The sequence below is a fragment of the Takifugu flavidus genome, chromosome 3 (genome assembly GCF_003711565.1).
Source record: "Takifugu flavidus isolate HTHZ2018 chromosome 3, ASM371156v2, whole genome shotgun sequence".
Lineage (NCBI taxonomy): Eukaryota > Metazoa > Chordata > Actinopteri > Tetraodontiformes > Tetraodontidae > Takifugu > Takifugu flavidus.
The window spans coordinates 10,906,877-10,923,996 of record NC_079522.1 but is presented as its reverse complement, the minus strand read 5'-3'; the positions used below and the strand labels follow the sequence as shown (position 1 = coordinate 10,923,996).

Genomic DNA, 17,120 nt, shown 5'->3' with positions numbered 1-17,120 from the left:
GGCCCTCTAAATCTGGAAAAAATACTTCTGCGGGTTTAATCGGAATCATGGGAATTTATTACATCATCGGCAACAGACAGTTTAAAATCTCCCAAAGGTGATGTCCTCCATCCGTTAAACCCCGCCCCGTTACAATCCAACGTGGCTGACGTAGAACACGAGCAACGCCTTTAGAGTCTTTACAGTCAGAGCTGTTGTAGCGCTTCAATGTTTCGGTGTTTTAAGAAAGGAAATTGTAGATAAAAATCCTCCTCTTGCAATACTCGATCAAATCCCACAATGCATCTGGGTTCGACGTGAAGGAGAGGGGCAGCCTGGGACGGGCTGTGATGCAGCAGCCGAAATCAGAAGAAAAATTGATTATGAAGAACAGGCACGTTGGAATACTCTGTGCATGTGTGTGTGCATGTGTGTGTAGTCTAAACTATCACTGTTTACAACAGTGGAAAAACAGTTAGTTTCTCACAGAAAAACTCTTTTTCATGTATTTTTTATCTTTTCCTTTTGCCCTGCCATCTGCTTCTGAGGAAGAGTGTGTGTGTGTGTGTTTATAGAGCTGTGTGTGTTTCCCAGGCCCTCAGATGATCTCAAATATCTTCTTTAGCTCCACGATCAGCTGCCAGTCTGTTTTCTGCATCTCGTCTCTGAACCAGTTCTTCAGAGCGTCGATGGAGGCCCGTGTGATCTGAAACACGACAACATGGATGACACAAAGTGCGACAGGTTGTCCTTTTCACCGTTTACATTACTTTTCTTTTGTGGAGCAGACTTTTATTGTGAAATATCTGTACAGGAATGAGAGTTTCAGTGCTACAACTTATTGAGAGGTGAAATAAAACTTTTCTTTCTGAGTTCTTTGTGTCCTCACCTTACTGACGATCATGTCAGTGGCTTCAAAATGGCGGCCGTACATCTTGGGGGACTCCCCAGGAATGGGCTCGATCTTGACACACACTTCCTGGCCTTTCTTGGCACAGTCAATAGTTTTGTGATTCAGCTCGATGCTGGTGATCACGCCAATGTCCACAAACTGTAAAACAACGTAAATTTGGTGTCAACTTGGATCAAACCAAAAAAACAAACTAAATTATTAGTGTCTGGGCGTGTCTTACCCCTTTACTGGGGACACAGAGTGGCGTCCCTTGCCGCAGGACGCCCGCGTCAATGCACACACCCATCACGATGGGATCTCTGGAGTTAAAGATGAATTGTGGCAAAATTCGCAGCTTCGCGGGAAACACAGCTATGTGCCTGAGAACATAAGATCAGTCAGGAGGTGGCGCTCTGCGTTTTCTCAGGTTCGAGGGCGTTTTCTTACTTAAACTCCTCCTGCTTGGCTTTCTTGTATTCCTCCCTGTACTTGGTGAACGAGTCAAACAGGTGGTAAATGATATCAGCCGCGAATATCTGGACCCCCAGGGTGTCTGCCATCTCCTGGGCCTCCCTCTCCACCTTGATGTCAAACGCCAGGATCACTGCGTATCTGCGCACAGAAAACACATTTGAACATGTCCTTGCTGCCACTTGAAGAGGATTAACCGTGTTATCGATGCATGATGGAGGGACGTACTGCAGGTCGTGTTCCAGCATCGTTGACGCCTTCATCACGTCTTTCTTATGAACTGGACCGATGTTGATACCAGCGTACTGTAGGGCCGCACATGTCAAAGGTCAGAGTTCTGGAGAAGGCAGCGACTGTTGCCAAAGCGATCGTGGTACTCACTGGAACTTTAGATGTTCGGAGGAACTCCAAGAGAGCCTCCAGAGATCCCAGCGTCGACGCCTGCACGTAAACTCCCTTCTCCTCCAGTTTGATGGAGCTCAGGGTCTGTTTGAGTTCCCGGACAAGCTCATCCTGAAACCCAGCACCACTCACTCAACTGGGAGCATCACACAACCATTCCTACACTGGCTTCTTTGTTTTATTTTTATTTCCAATCTTTCTTTGCATTTTACCCTCAGGACAGGGACCTCATCCTCCTTGTTGGCCACTAGCAGGGGGAGCCCCGCCAGCGTCTTCTCCAGGTCTTTACCCAGAATCTTTACACCCTGAGACGTTGCCACCTCCTTGTGCTTTTCGTATTGGTTCTACACAGACACATCCACCGATCAATAATCGTTGCAGAGAGGGTAAAATATTTGAGTTTCAGGAACAAATCTGCATATTTCGGCCATTTCACCTTAACTCGAAGCTCCTTCAGAGGCGGCGGTAACAGCAAACCTCTGATCTGCGTCACAATTGGACCCTCAACACCTGGAACGATGATGGTGTCTCCCTCACGGAGACGGCCGTTGATCAGGATGACATCTATCGTGGTTCCCATACCAGGGAGAGCTTTAACCTGAGTGCATGATAGTCGTGAGCCCTTTTTAAAAACTGTGCACTGGGGGAAAGAAATTTAAATAAAAGCTTCTCACCTCCATGACTTGAGCTCGGAGCTCATCGCAGTGGGCTAGCCGGCGGGCTAACATGGTCTGGGTGAGCTCAACCAGCAGAGCAATGAGATTTCCCATCCCGTCACCGCTGTGTGCTGAGGTAGGAACCAACGACACAAAGGTGCGGGGATCTTTATTCTCATGAAATAGTGCCGCATTAAGACCCTGAGGAGCAATAAGAACATGAACTGAAGGTCAATGATGGCATTCCTCGAGGCCCTGTCCTTGACCTCCTAATATTTGTTGTGAGCATTTGTTTCTCTAGATAAACTGTCCATGAGACTGAAAGAAGACTGGTTGATGATGACACCTGCTGGGCAAACTCCACGATAACAGCTTTCGCTCTCTCGTCAAACTCGTCCTTGGTGTTCTTCTTCTGCTTTTTTAGCGTGGCCACGACGTCTGTGTCCGGACTCTTTTTCCAGTCATAAAGACGGTCGATCTGAGGTCAGAGGAAGCCGACGTCAGGAGATGGGATAAAGAACGTGAAGGACACAGCCGAGGGTGGACGGGTGACACACCTTATTCAGGGCGACGATGAAGGGACACTTTTTCTCCTTCAGCAGGTTGATCGACTCGAGCGTCTGAGGCTCCAAACCGTGCATGATGTCCACCACCAGGATGGCGATGTCACACAGAGAGCTGCCTCGATTCCTCAAGTTGCTGAATGTAAAAACAAAGAGCAAATCCTGAGAAAACGACAACAGTCTGGGCAACAGTCAGCAGAGACTGTGCGGCTTCCTGGATTTTCCCAAAACACAAAGAGGACAGCGTTTGTTTGAGCGATACCTGAAGGACTCGTGTCCCGGTGTGTCGATGATCAGCATGCCGGGAATCTTAAGGTTTTCTTTGTCGAACTGCTCAGAAGACACTTAAATCAATGATCACGAACAAAACAGAGGCGCGAGGTTCCTCTACACGGGTGTGTCCTCTTACATTCTTAACCATCTTTGCCTGCTCCACAATCGTCTCTTTTGGAACGTTTGTGGCTCCGATCTGCTGTGTGATCCCTCCAGCTTCGCCATCCTGAACATGAGTGTGTCGCAGCTACACACACAAAAACAAAATGACAACCGCATCAGAAAATGGGTGCGCCACAACATGATCTCTCACTGTAAACAATCACAGCAATCTGGGAAAACAAATGATCTGTCATCAAACCTGTGAAAACGTAAAGCAACAGTCAGCGAAGAACAAATCCTTCTAATCCGCTGTTAAATGTTACCTTGTCCAGGATTTTCGTCTTTCCTGTGTCGACGTGTCCAAGCACACACACCACCGGTGCTCTCAGCACGTCCAGTTTGATGTTCTTCAAGTTCTCTGCTTTCCGTTTCTATAGAAACATGAAAGAAGTCAGAGAAAGGAAACGAGGAGGGGATAAGCTCCCACTCCTCCTGCTTTCTCACACCTCTATCCTCCTCTTGGCCCGGTCGTAGAGGCGCTGCTCCTTCGTCCTGCCGTCGTCGTCGTCACTCTCGCTGCTCTCGTCCTCGCTCTCCTTTGCCGGCTTCCTCTTGCCTTGGCTCGCAGGGGCCACCTCCTTCACTGCCTCCTCTTCACTCACGTCTTCCTCGTCATCACCGTCCTCCTCGTCCTCCTCATCCTCTTCCTCCTCATCTTCATCACTGCCTGCAGGCTGAGGGGGGGACGCCGTCTCCTCCTTCACCTCAATGTGAACTTTTTTCAAATCTGACATCAATTGGAAGAGGTTTACTGGACAACTTGAATATTTATACTAGTAATGAAATAAAATCTGTCTTTTAAGGTAAATCAAAAGTTTCCTTCAGTCGATTTAAATCAAGGCCGTCACTGAATTAGCACAGCGTACAGAAACTCACCTTTCTCCTCATCTGTGGCGATGGCCTCCCAGTCATCCAAATCAGCATCTGGCTTCACCTCTGCAGACAATCTTGTGTTAAAAATGCTTTGGTTCTTTTCCTGCCATGCTTGGAATCATTACATCACAATAATAACTTGGAACTACTAAGCCTTAATCACCCATGACCGAGGCAACACTCTTAATCCTTCTTAAACAAACCAAATCTGACGACGACGACTCCTCATCTCACCTGGCTCTGCAGCAGGGGTCTTGGCCTCCGTCACCACAGCAACAGGCTCTGGAGTCTCGGAGGTCGGAGATGTCACTTGTGATGTTTCTGGAAGGAACAAAGAGGAGCTGTGAGCTTCATGAGCATTGTTGAGTACAGACCGGAATGCGCTGATTTGACAGGTGTATTTACTCCCAACTCTCCAAACTTGAATGATTATCTTGTTTTTGTGTGTTTAATTCAATGTAACATGGTTTGAGTATGGCAGGATGCTTTTAAATTGTTGCTGACCCTTGGATCAACTGTCACGACCTCTGTTCTTTTGGCCCATTGTTTGGCCATCTAAGCATGAACTACAGCTCAGAGCGTGACTGCACATGGTGAATTGAGAACCAGTACTTGTAACTGTGTGAGGCTAGGCGTGGGGTTTGGGGATAAAACACCTTCAGGAGTGTGGACGTTGGGCTTCCTCTTCCTCTTGTCTCCGTAAACTGGCTTTTTCTTTGGCATCGAGTCTTTGGATGGCACTTCAACACCTGCTCAGCAGAATATTTGACAGTAAAGAAGAGATCGAATCCACGTGAGAACAATGTCCGGAGCGTTGCCCCTCACCCTGGGCCTGCAGCATCTTGAGGGTGGCCTCGGCTCGAGCTCGCGCCTCCTTCTGGGCTTTGGTCAGGAGCTTCCCCTCCTTCTTCATACGCTCCTTCCGCTCCTTATCCTTCTGCTTCTTCTTCTCCTTGCGCTCCTGCTCTAGGCGCTCCTACAAGAACATTACGAGGGGTCAGAGGTCTCTGTTCGAGTTATGATGACATCACCTTAACAGCGATGCTGATGTACCTGCTCCTGCCGCTGCCTCTCCAGCTCCTCCAGTCTCCTCTGTCGCTCCTCCTCCTCCCTCCTGACTCGCTCCTCCTCCTACAAAACAGACACTGTTGAGCATCAAACAGGCTCATGTCAAGGCCCAACAAATGAATTTCCCAGCATGCCTCACCTCCTTCATCTTGGCCAGAGCTTCCTGCATGGCCTTCACCGTAGCCTTGCTGGGGCCTTTCTTCTTCTCTTTCTCCTCCTTCTCCACCTTCTTCTTCTTCTTGTCTTTTTTCTTCTTGTCACTATCGGCTTCATCTGAAGGAGAAAGGAGAACAGAGAATGTCACAACAATCAAGCACAACAACCATACCAAAACCGACAGAAGGCGGGTGAGCACTCACCATCTGCGGCTGGCTCCGGCTTATCATCCTCCTCCTCCATCACCGCTGCAGGAGGAGTGGGTGTGGCTTCAGCCGTGACCGTCTTCTTCTCTGCTTCTTTTTTCACCTCTGCGTTGGCCTCCTTCAGCTTCTTTTGCTTCAGCCTCTCTTCCTCCTTCTTCTTACGATCCCTCTCTTTCTTCTCCGCCTTCTTCTGTGCCGCCGTCTTCATTTTGAAGCCGCCACCGTCCTCGCCGTCCTGCTCCTCTTCGTCCTCGCTCTCTGCTTTTGCAGCCTTGCCCTTGTTCTTTTTCTTCTTCTTGTCTCTGCGGAAGGCGAATTCATCCTCAGAGTCGTCGTCGTCATCTTTCTCTCCATTCCCTCCTTTTTTCACGCTTTTTTCATCATCCTCATCATCTGACAGTTTGTGTTGCCCTTTCTTGCTTTCTTTGTTCTTGATGTGGGATCGAGAGCTGTTGTCCTCATCGGAGTCAGAGGGCAGAGCAACAGAAGTGGCCTGGAGAAGAATTTAAAAGTGCATCACAAATCAACGAACAAAAATATTCCGTGAAATATTCATCTTTCTTGCTCTTCACCTTCTTGTTTCCCTTCTGTTGTCCATTCCTTTCTTCAGCAGGATGATCTTCCTCACCCTCCTCATCATCCGGGCTAGAGGCGCCCTTCTTCTCCTTCCTGGTTTTCTTCTTCTCTGGTTTTGGAGGCTGGATGCTCTGCGTGTGCTCTGTGGTGTCCACTTTCTGGAGAGAAGAACTAGTTTTTCACACATGCTTCATCTTTTGTCCACGCGCTTGACTGCAGAATCTGTGATTAAACTGGGTGGATTTCGTTGCAGCGCTCACCTTCCCTTTTCCTCCCCGAGCCTCTAAAGACAGCTCCTCCAACTCCTTTAAGATGTCATCCTCACTGCAAGAAGACAATGTCACAAAACAAAACCAATCAACATTTGTGTTGATTGCACATTTGTGTGAGAAAATATGGTTCATCACAAAAAAATCTATCCTTCACCAAATTAGCCAGTCAGAATATTAATGTGCATTTTGCAACATTGGATGAAGACATATAGGATATAAGGAAAGAGAAGGAGGAAGAGGAGGAACACTGGCATACTCAAAGTCATCCTTCTTGGCTCCTTTTTTCTTCTTCTTCCCTTTTGTCTCTTTGGAGGCTCCGGCTCCTTCGATCTCTGCAGCAAGAGCATCGATGTCAACGCCGTCGTCTTTGGCACTGCAGAGAGGTCAAAAGCAACACTGATTGATCAAAAAATGCCCCATCACGTTCATCTATTCAGCCCGCACTGCAGCCTGACCCCGCGCTCTGGGTCACAACAACATGAACCAATGAAAAGCTGCTGAACTTGCACTCTCTTTTATTTCTCATCAGCCCCCTGCTGAGTTGCGGGGACGAAAAACACTTCAAATAGCCAGCGTCATTTCTGTCGTGTCAAAATAAGAAAGATCATTTAATTAAGGAAACATTTCAGCAGATGCGTGCTTATTGGAAAAGATCTGATAAACTGTTTGAGGGTGAGCCTCTACAGAATTATTGCTGATTATGGACCACGATCTTTGTTTCCTGACCCACTCCAGGGCATTCCTACATTTTCAGATTAAGATCATGTTGACTCTGTTCATCACACATAATTATCCATTTTGTGGGAAATTTAGAAAGTGATATAACCATAACCCCCCTTCCATTATGAAGAAAATGTGTTTCTATCCATTGGACCCGATCAAATGTGTCATGTCTTCCTCATGCTTCCAGATACCACGTATCTGCCTGTGTTTCAGCGTTGACCCGGGATGTAATTCTGCTCATAAAAGGAGCTGAAGGCTTCCACAGCTCTCAAATCCAGACATTCTATTTGAGTTCGGATTCAGCCTGGTGTGCACTGACGAACGTGGTCAGCAGGTGACATCACATCAGCATATTCGAGAGCATATGTTAGCTGTCACAGTCACAATACTGCAACCACAAAGGAGATAAATGAGCTAAGAGCTAGCTCAGCCGTTGGGAATGGTCTCCACGTTGTGGACCCGATCCAAATTTTACTACCTTAAATGATTTAAAGCGTATTACGTCCTTAGAGAACAGTACATTAGTCGGCTTAGACAACGTCGAGTACAAACGCTGCGTAGAAATTTTAGATCTCAGAGGAGCTAAAAGAATCGAGGATCTGCCGTTACGAGGGCTAGCCATTAGCAACGCTAGCTATCGGGACCGACTTCTCAAGAAAACGTGGATAAACGTTACTAAACACGCCAAGACTGAGGTTGTGCCGGTGACACCAGGTAGACTCGGCTAGTGCGTGTTTGGGTAATCTTGGGCCATTTATGTTCCACTTAAAGAGTCACCTGTGCACACAGTTACAGGAACTCGTGGTTAGCATCTGTTTACGCCAGTAGCCGATAGGCTAACAGTGTCCAGCGGGATAACGGGCCTCCGCAGTTTTAACACAGCAAGGCTGTTGACGCAAATCTGGTGTCGGGGCGCACTGGTTCCCATGTAAAGGCAGACGGACTTTTCTCTACCTGTCCTCTCCAGATTTCTTCTGTTTCTTCCCCATCCCGTCGCAGTGGTTATCCCGATCTCCTTTCAGCCGACTGACACCACACACCACGGATCACACTTAAAACAAAGATCGTCCACTGCCGGATACAAGTGCGACGACTCACTCCCTAACATTTGCTGACCTGAGTTAACTTTTCACCCGTCACCATAAAAGTCAATCGATACAGCATATATTTACGAGATAGAAACTTCACGTCGTAAGCAAAATGTTTATAAAAATGACTCAGTCAGTAATTTACTGTAATGGAAGATATCGTTTGATTTGTCGATTAAATTAACAGCACGTCCCAATTGAAGGCTGAGTGTGTCCTCGTCGTTTAATCCTAACAGACGCGCATGCGTGCAACTACCTGACCCGGCGCGTGGGTCAGCCGTGTCGATAAGTCACACTTTTCCAACAAAACTACAGATATGTTAACTTAAAAACAACACATTTAGATCGTCGATTTTAAAATTGTATTTTTTTTGTTTATATATAAGTTGGAAGCAACAATTTGAAATCCATTCGGGTTTAAAGTTTCACGGGACAACCTGTAGGGGCAGAAGGAACAATATGAATAGATCAGATATAATTTATTTTCAAAACAAAACGGACAATTATTTCATTGTTTGATTTTAGCCCATAGCGGCCACCAGTGCATCACACAGGTTGGCAAGTCTGTCCTGCAGATCGCTATTTTCACATCGTAGCATTGTGGTGACAGACGCAGCTGCTCGATGCCGACAGAAGCGTTCACCCACAAGCACGCTGCTCACTTCGCTGCACAACCGCCGGGGGAGCCAGTCAGCTGGGACGTCCAGCTCGCAGCTCTCAATAACGCCGTTCTTTATCGTCATCTGAAGCTGTCCTGAGCTGTGAGAAAAGGCTCGATGGTCCACCAGCTTCAGAGTAGCTTGGATTCTGAATTTGGGCGTTTTACCAAAGATCCACTCCCAACTACGGAGCTCTGCAGCTGCCTGCCCAAGTCCAGGAAAAGCAGATTCATCATCTGGGTCAACAAGGGTTGATTCGGCTTTGAAGTTGAACTCTGAATATTTAGAAGAGGAAAAAAAGATGTCATGTTTTGGGGCTGTTTTTGCAATCTGCGATCAGCAGAGGGCACCATTCACTCGAGTTTCATGCAAACAGTTCAGTACCTGTCCGGTACTGGTGAACCACTGAATTCAGAAGCTCATCTAACTGCAGTGTTGGAGCATGTTCCAGCAAATTGGTGACAGGCGAGGGAACACTGGGTGTAGCGTTACTATGAATACCAGGACAAGAAGGGCGAAGGACAGCAGTCAGGGCGGAACGATCAGCAGAATACAGCAAAGTGCAGTGATGGTAGGACGACTTCCTGCCCAGTCGGGACGCGCTGCCTGCAAACACGCCATCCACGACAATGAAAACTTCACAGATATGAACAGGAAAACATTGTAAATCCCAATCACCCCAATGAAATGAACAAAAGCCAATGTCAAAATACCATCTAACATTGTCTCTAAACACTACCTGAGATTTTGAAGTGTCTGTTGAGTAAAATGTCAAATCTGTCAGTTGCCCAAACGTCTAGTTCTGGTCTTATCCTCTGCAGAGCCTCCGTAATGACCCTCAGGTTTCTCTGCCGGTCGTATGCTTTCTTTGAGGTGAAAAAGGTCAAATTAAGGTTCCCGAGATCGTGAAAGACAGTCCCACCACCGCTCCGCCTACGGGCCAGAAGGATTCCAGCCCTCCTCATGAATGACAGGTTGCACTCAGCCCAGGGGTTCTGATGACGTCCAATGACCACAGCTGGACGGTTCCTCCAGAGCAGAAGGACGCTACGCTGCTGCAGGTCCACGTTCGAGTCGATCCAGTCTTCCAGGGCCAGGTTCTGATACACATCAGTGGACTGCGAACGTAAGATCAGTCCTTTGTCACCGCTGAACAGGGCACTGCTGGATGCGGAGCTGGTCCGAACTGACTGGGCGCTGGATCGACAGCAGCCTCCAACATGAGACAGCGTCTTCTTGAGGATCGACATCACGGCGGTTTCCTCTTAGCTGGGTCTCCTTCAAATGTTTAAATATATATTCTGTCCAGCTGCAAGTGACATTCTGATTGCAACAACATTAAATATAATCTGTCAATGTAAGTTAACAAGTATGTTTCGTATAAAATAATCAATCTGTTTTTGTAAACTGGTTTAAACCACTGAGGCTGCGTCAATCTGCATGATAATCATTTATTAAACACTTTTGTTTAAAAGTCAAGAACAATGAAATGCCGATAAAATAACTTGTCTTTACAGAAAAAGTCGAAATAGACAAAAATCACATGACATTCACAATACAATTTTCTGTGGTTAGTAACATGACCAAAGTCATTCTAAGCACGATCTTATATTTCGTCCTAACAGCGAGAAAATAACAAGCGAACTTAAATTCGCTAAAAGAATTTTTTTAACTCAAATTTTCATCGATTAATAACAACAAACTTCAGAATTTAGTTGAGTATGTTCGTCTGACCTGACTCAAAGGGGGGAACGAAGATCCGCCGGACCACAGTCAAAGCTATCACTTCCGTTCCAGATGTTCAAGATAAACGTATAACTAATAACATAATAATGCGAAGCTGTAAAACATACAAAGGTAGAGGTGCCATAATAGTCTGTGGTAATTTACAGCACGTAAATATATAACTTTGGCTGCAAATAATGAAGTGAAGAAATCATGTAGAGTTTTGCGTTTCCACGAGTCATCTTATTTTGAAGGAATGATTATTGTACTTCCGGTTAGTGTGTTTCTTGCCGCTTCTTCACCACCACGGGTTCTACATGGCATTTTAAAATTGGTTCCGGTCTGATGAATAGTTAATTTATGATAACATGATCTAAATTAAAGGAAATATAAATATATATATAGACTAAATAGAAAAAATGAAAGAAATAGAAAAATAGAAGCCATAAAGAAAAATGTTATGTATAGCACCACCAGCAAACCCAGCTATCTACCACCATTTGTTATATTTTGTTATATTTGTAATATTTCAAATCTTACAGTTATAAATCATATATTTTAGACATTTTTGAATGCAAATGAACATAAAATACATTGAAATAGAAAAGTCTATCTCTTATATTTCCTCATCTCACCAGCTTAATCAGGAGGAAGAAGCACCGAGAAGAGACTGCAAGAGAGAGGAAGAACTTGTGACCACATCCTTGCACGCGCGAACACACACACACACACACACACACACACACACACACACACACACACACACACACACACAACACACACACACACACAACACACACACACACACACACACACACACACACACACACACACACACACACACGCCAAAGAGAGTCAGTCAGTCGATCAGTGATGTTTCAGGTGAGAGTATTTTTACTTCTTTCTAAAAAGAATAAAGAAGTAACTCTTGTAGAAAGATGATTATTAAGTACTTGTTTTACTGAATATTCTTTTTGTGCTTTTATTGTTTGTAACTACTGGTATTTATTTTGACATACTTCATTTTGTATTTAAATTCAATCATTTGAGAGTTATCACATTTTGGCAGCTTTAAGAAGAAATGACAGGAAACGTCCGACGTTTTATCACTTTTCTTCTTTTGACTTTTATGGACAGTTAAAGAATCTTGAAATTGCATCTTTCAAAAGTTACCAGGAAACATAAAAATAACTTAGTTTGTTTGAGTTACGGCTATGCATAATGAAGTTAGTTAGTGTCCCTTTAAGAGACACTGAGTCTGAATCACTTCTATGTGTGAATTCTTTGAATCGTACTGTGTGGTTTTAGTTTTAATGTTACGGAACAATTTATTTTGTGAATTCAGTATTCAGCGAACACAGCGTCAATAAGAAAACTTAAATGACAAAGAAGAAGCAATTTAAAATACATAATGTATTTTCTACGCTTTTGTTGAATTTTTTGCTTGTTACTGCCTTAAAGTGAGATGATGTGCTGCCCTTCTCCATTTATTAACAAATAGGCTTTGGTTTCCGCTGTACAAACCACTGTTCTGTATTTTTTGCCAAGGCCACAGCATTTCTGTCCCAGTTATATTACACTGGCTTTATGACACTGATAAAATTCTGGATTGCTTCATTTCCAGGTACCCTCCTATCCACTCATACCCCAGAACCAGGTATCTTCATCCCACCTTCTGGATCCTCCAGCGACAGATTGTCTGACGTCTCACCATGTCTCGAATCCACCAGAAACCCCCCCTCACATGGCAGCTGAATTCCAGGCAACCCCACCTCAGCAGTTTAATCTGGGCCAGGCACCATCTCCTCACGTCCTTCTGCCCCAAATCACCCCCCCTCACCTAAATGGGTCACAGTTAACCTCGCCCGTCTGTGCCCATCCCTACCTATCATCCAGTTTTGAACAACAACCTCACCTGATAGCTCCCCAATTTGCAGCACAGCCTCAACTATCATCCCCAAGGCTCCTCTCCCCACCTCAGCAAGTCTACAACCAGAATCCTGATTCTGGTTGGACCAGAAGAACTGAGCTTCCCTACCACCAGGGGAGCGATAACTTCTTGTACCAGGTAAGATTCTATCTTTCTCCAAAAACAGAAAAAAACACAAGCAGAAATCTTGTGGATCTAATTCCAGCAGATCAATTTGTCTCACTAAAACTAAAATCACCACCTGCAGAATCAAAACCACTTCAACACGGGTCTGATCAACCAACAAGGTCAACTGGGATGTACAAACAGACTGTCCTGTAACGCCCAGGCTCCACCCACCAGCACCGTGTACCAGCAACCTAATGGTCTCTGTCCAGTTCAGGATCCTTGTAGGTCTCTGGAAGCAACACTGTCCCAGTTGGAGTGCTCTCCCCAGGCCTCCGTGTCTGGAGAAGGCAACCTGGGACGATGGGACTTGATGGATTTTAGCTCATCATCGACTGAAAAAGCTTTCAGCACCCAGTATTACCAGAGCACAGCCCCCCAGCCCTTCTGTAGCCCCACTACTCCAGGTCCAAGTCCTCAGTACCCCCAAACCCCGACTCTATCCAGCCCTCCAATTCAACCCTGGGAGGAATCGAGGAACATATATCCACAAACATTTGGACAATTGAGCAGCTGTGGTCTCCAGGAGTGCGACAGCTACACCAGTCAGCCTCCCCCCCACCAGACAAACCACCCTTTACTGAGCCAATATGAGCTGATTCAGGACCAGACGGGGCTCTTCGACACAGCCAGGTGCTCCAGCAATGGTCTGTGTCCGCAGGTCATGACCCAAGAGGCCGGCTGCAGTTCCCCATCCCCGAGCCTTCCTGCTGGGCTCACATGGAGAGAAGATCACGGAAGAGCTGCCGAACACTGTCCACCAGACTGGACACACTGGGTATCCGAGTGTGTCAGTGCAGCTGTGAGCAACAAATGTTTTTACAAACGCAATGAAACTTGAGTTCTTCCTTTTTAAAAGTCTTTTCCGTTTTAGAAAAAATGTCCCCAACCTAAAAAGAGCGTTGAGGATCCCGTCTGCAGGTATCTCCTGAGAGCTGTGGAGGCTCATTTGAGATTAACATTATGTGGATTATTCTTTGTTTCAACAAAGTTGCTACTGTTACAGGTTGCTCTGTACAGTGTGTAAGCGAGATTTCCGAAGTCTGCCGGCTTTAAACGGACACATGCGCTCCCACAGCGGCATTAGATCGGCGTGCGTGAGCAAGGTTGGTGCTCCTCATGAATGTGCACAGTGTGTCAAATGCTGCCCCTTGTGGCTGTTTTGAGGCTTTGCTGTTTTTTTCCACAGAATGAGGACCTCTCTCTTTCACCCTCCACCTCCACAGTGATGCCCGTCAGCGTGCCCGTCCACTCCAAAGGACGAGCTCATAAGAAAGCCAGCTGTATGTTTCCAGCCTCCAGAAGAGGTGTGCTCTATCAGAGCCTGTTGCATGAGGACGCATCCATGGGCAACGGTGTCAGTTTCAGACACTACACCCCTCCACCCATGTTGTGTCCCGTCAGGGCGGGTCCAGGGTTGTACTGCTCCCTTACCAGCAGGAGGGTGAAGAGAGCGCAGACAATACAGCTTCACAACACACCTGGTGAGCTAGCATAAAACCACAATCGCTCCAAATATTCTCTAAAGCACAAAAAAAGATTTGCTGTTAAACTTCATTTGTGAAATACAGGTGACCACGTTGCCGTGGAGACAAACTCTCCTCCTCCCGGAACACTAAGGACAAGAGCCAATCAGCCGTAAGGACACATTTTTAAAGAAGCTTCTCTAATCATTTCAGGTATGTAAAACAGAAAAGATGCCCGTGTTTGATCACCTCCTCACGCGACTGTCAATCACAGGCAGATCAATGTGGGGCGAGGATTTCAGGCTGAAATCCCACTTCTACACGAGAAGAGAGACGCTGACGCTGACTCCCACAATGCACTTGAGCTTTGGTCTGCGTGGGAAGAAATGGACCTTCCTGTCAACCAGCAGAGAGGTAGAGTGTCTCAGTCTCTCTCTCTCTCTCTCTTCTCTCTTCTCTCTCTCTCTCTCTCTCTCTCTCTCTCTCTCTCTCTCTCTCTCTTCTCTCTCTCACACACACACACACACAAAATCCTTTCAATATTTTCACAATTGCACCTATTTTGATGGGCACTTGTCTAGTTGAAGCTTTGCTGCTGATGGCTCGCTCCAGCGTGGTGCCAGGAGGTGGAACCAGCCCAGAGTCTTCTCTCTATATCCTGAGACAATGCAGAGGAGACTTTTTGGTAAGAACCCACTGGCGTTGTTGTTGCTGTAGTAGTAGTCGTCGTTGTTGTTGTTGTTGTTTAAGTCCACATGAGGATGAGCTCAGATTTGGGTTCTGTCTTTCAGCTGGCAGTTGAGAAGTTGCTGTCGACTCCTGAAACCAACAGCAGCAGCCCCACAGGCCGACAGCACAAACGTACACACCCACACATTTATATCATCGGTGTTTACTGCAACAGTATTGTGACAACGTTCCTGATATCGTTTATCATTTAGCCTCAAATGTGATTGCAGAGGTCAGCTGGAGTGAAGCTGAGAAGAGGTTGCTGGTTAAATCGCTGCAGCTCCATCAAAAAGACTTCAGCAGGATCCAGAAAGCTGTACGATTCCTCCGTGTTGAAGTTTCCCCCAGGTTTTGCAGGCGGGTTCACATGTTTTTGTGTGTTCAGGTTCAGACCAAGTCCGTCTCTGAGTGTGTGGAGTTTTATTATCTGTGGAAGAAGAAGATGAGCACCAGCTCAAGAGGACTGACCATCAACCGTGAGACTTATTTTAACATTTCAGTTCAACAGTCAAAAGTAGAACAGCGGCTGGACTCAAAGTTCTGTTCTGCGGTGGAGTTCCTGTATCGTTAGTTGTTTCTGTGTTTCAGGTCAGTCGTTGTCAACACAAATGAAACTAAAGGCTCGAAGTGAAAAAACCACTGAAACCAGAATCCACAAAGCACCACACGCAAACACACAGCAGCATCAAATACACACTGAAACATACACACATTACACACTTCCTGTCAGAGCCACTGGGTTTATGATCTGTGACTTGACATTTCAGCGCGTCAACCTATGAGTGCGGTCTGACCTCAGTGACTCAATTTTCCACCTGCTTTATTTGGATGGGTTTGATCAGTTTTCAGTCAGCTCTGCTCTTGTTTGTGTCATCCACTTCAGCTTATTCTTCTTTCCAACAGAACTCAGGTCAAACTAAACCCTCGAAATCATGATCAAGCTTCTTTTTTCCCTATTTGTCCAGGTTAAAGGTTAAAGGTCACGGAATCCAACAAAGACCGAGCCGTCATCAGCCGAAGCTCCAGAACGACTGAGAAAAGATCATCATAGTTCTGAATGAGGTGGACCCTGGATCCACCAGTCCTGCACTTTGCTTAATGATGATTTTTATATTGATTAAAACGTTGATTCTGGAGTAGGATGATGATTTAAGTCCAAAAATCTATGATGTTTGCAACACATGTTTTAAAAGCTCTGATGAATCATTCAGGTGTGTTCTTCTATGAATGAGGAAATGAAACATGTTTGATGGCGGTTTTATTTCCTCCATACTTTTCATAACACGTGATACATTATCAGTAAACTATGCATTAAAGCCTGCGGCTGCTCCTCTGTTTCTGTTATTTGTATATTTCTTAATTTTAAAAGCACTGACTGGACTGAGAGGATCTCTGGACTTTTCAGCTCAGGCTGGTATTGTCTTTTTTTTTACTCTGTCTGTTCCCTCTGGGCCTCTGAGGTTGAGCTCAGCTTCAGTGAAGGCAGAAGAATTCCAAACATAATAAAGTTCAGGATTATCTGTCACTGTTGTCTCATTGAGGAAATGAGTGAGAAGTGAGTTAATTCTGGTTGCTATAACAGATACTCTGCCTTTAAATGTTTGTGTCCATCAATAGGCGATGTCAAAAAAGACAGAAGCCTAGCAGTCTAGGCTGTTTGTTTCCAGTATTTGAAAGCAGGAAGACCTGACAGGAAGACCTCATCTCCTGTTTACTTTAAATCAACCCTTGGACAAGCCCTTTGACCTTTGGCTACAGTGCAGGTGTTGGGTGTTGCCAATATTTATGACTGAAACAACGTAGTTTGTTGATTTGTGTTAGATGATTAGCTCAACGTGACAAAGCTGTGATTGAATCCGTGTATTTTAGCACCCTCTTGTGGATACCTGCAGTTCTGCAGAGGTACACATTTACCCACACAGTTGATATTAATTAGCTCTCATTAGCTCCTGTCTGATTAAGAAGGGAAAAAATCTATTGCCATCACCTCTGTGGAGCATTAATGTTGTATTTATCATAAATATTTATCATATTTATGCCAAACTAAGAGCATTTTGCAAACTTGTACTTGCACCCTTCCCACTGA

The 17,120-nt window shown here is 45.6% G+C and overlaps 3 protein-coding genes across 4 annotated transcripts; 1 reads left to right on the top strand and 2 right to left on the bottom strand.

Moving 5' to 3' along the window:
- Positions 1-34: 34 nt before the first annotated feature.
- eif5b (eukaryotic translation initiation factor 5B) lies at positions 35-8,565 on the bottom strand. Its single transcript, XM_057027200.1, has 26 exons — positions 8,227-8,565; positions 6,806-6,922; positions 6,538-6,601; positions 6,274-6,435; positions 5,699-6,194; positions 5,479-5,612; positions 5,325-5,402; positions 5,097-5,247; positions 4,928-5,020; positions 4,506-4,592; positions 4,275-4,334; positions 3,845-4,125; positions 3,662-3,769; positions 3,373-3,483; positions 3,226-3,293; positions 2,958-3,099; positions 2,747-2,878; positions 2,419-2,601; positions 2,181-2,342; positions 1,957-2,088; positions 1,724-1,855; positions 1,571-1,647; positions 1,319-1,483; positions 1,113-1,251; positions 869-1,030; positions 35-685 (listed from the first exon to the last, which is right to left on the bottom strand). Exons 1-26 carry the CDS (start codon positions 8,259-8,261, stop codon positions 578-580), a joined length of 3,579 nt encoding a protein of 1,192 aa, XP_056883180.1. The 5' UTR covers positions 8,262-8,565; the 3' UTR covers positions 35-577.
- A 143-nt stretch (positions 8,566-8,708) lies between these two features.
- Positions 8,709-10,960, bottom strand: lipt1 (lipoyltransferase 1). 2 transcript variants are annotated; one of them, XM_057027203.1, is made up of 5 exons: positions 10,754-10,959; positions 9,759-10,297; positions 9,404-9,625; positions 9,023-9,294; positions 8,709-8,797 (listed from the first exon to the last, which is right to left on the bottom strand). In XM_057027203.1, exons 2-5 carry the CDS (start codon positions 10,267-10,269, stop codon positions 8,786-8,788), a joined length of 1,017 nt encoding a protein of 338 aa, XP_056883183.1. In that variant the 5' UTR covers positions 10,270-10,297; positions 10,754-10,959; the 3' UTR covers positions 8,709-8,785. The 2 variants fall into 2 exon arrangements, with proteins under 2 accessions (XP_056883183.1, XP_056883182.1); XM_057027202.1 differs by lacking the exon at positions 8,709-8,797 and having other exon boundaries at positions 8,825-9,294; positions 10,754-10,960.
- A 582-nt stretch (positions 10,961-11,542) lies between these two features.
- LOC130522642 (transcriptional-regulating factor 1-like) lies at positions 11,543-16,355 on the top strand. Its single transcript, XM_057027209.1, has 13 exons — positions 11,543-11,626; positions 12,369-12,812; positions 12,922-13,641; positions 13,714-13,760; positions 13,846-13,945; positions 14,029-14,323; positions 14,411-14,477; positions 14,580-14,719; positions 14,887-14,990; positions 15,097-15,166; positions 15,265-15,350; positions 15,420-15,510; positions 16,000-16,355. The coding sequence occupies exons 1-13, from the start codon at positions 11,618-11,620 to the stop codon at positions 16,002-16,004; spliced, it is 2,178 nt and encodes a 725-aa protein (XP_056883189.1). The 5' UTR covers positions 11,543-11,617; the 3' UTR covers positions 16,005-16,355.
- Positions 16,356-17,120: the final 765 nt, after the last annotated feature.

What these genes read in the sequence shown, in the direction of transcription:
- eif5b (XM_057027200.1), bottom strand. Translation starts at nt 8,261, where the DNA reads ATGGGGAAGAAACAGAAGAAATCTGGAGAGGACAG. An exon ending in GCCAAGAAGGATGACTTTGA is followed by an intron (nt 6,602 to 6,805) that starts GTATGCCAGTGT and finishes GTCTTCTTGCAG; the next exon opens with TGAGGATGACATCTTAAAGG. An exon ending in TGAAGGAGCTTCGAGTTAAG is followed by an intron (nt 2,089 to 2,180) that starts GTGAAATGGCCG and finishes GTGTCTGTGTAG; the next exon opens with AACCAATACGAAAAGCACAA.
- lipt1 (XM_057027202.1), bottom strand. Translation starts at nt 10,269, where the DNA reads ATGTCGATCCTCAAGAAGACGCTGTCTCATGTTGGAGGCTGCTGTCGA. An exon ending in CAGACACTTCAAAATCTCAG is followed by an intron (nt 9,626 to 9,758) that starts GTAGTGTTTAGA and finishes GCGTGTTTGCAG; the next exon opens with GCAGCGCGTCCCGACTGGGC. An exon ending in GGTTCACCAGTACCGGACAG is followed by an intron (nt 9,295 to 9,403) that starts GTACTGAACTGT and finishes CTAAATATTCAG; the next exon opens with AGTTCAACTTCAAAGCCGAA.
- LOC130522642 (XM_057027209.1), top strand. An exon ending in GATCGGCGTGCGTGAGCAAG is followed by an intron (nt 13,946 to 14,028) that starts GTTGGTGCTCCT and finishes TTTTTTCCACAG; the next exon opens with AATGAGGACCTCTCTCTTTC. An exon ending in AATGCAGAGGAGACTTTTTG is followed by an intron (nt 14,991 to 15,096) that starts GTAAGAACCCAC and finishes TCTGTCTTTCAG; the next exon opens with CTGGCAGTTGAGAAGTTGCT.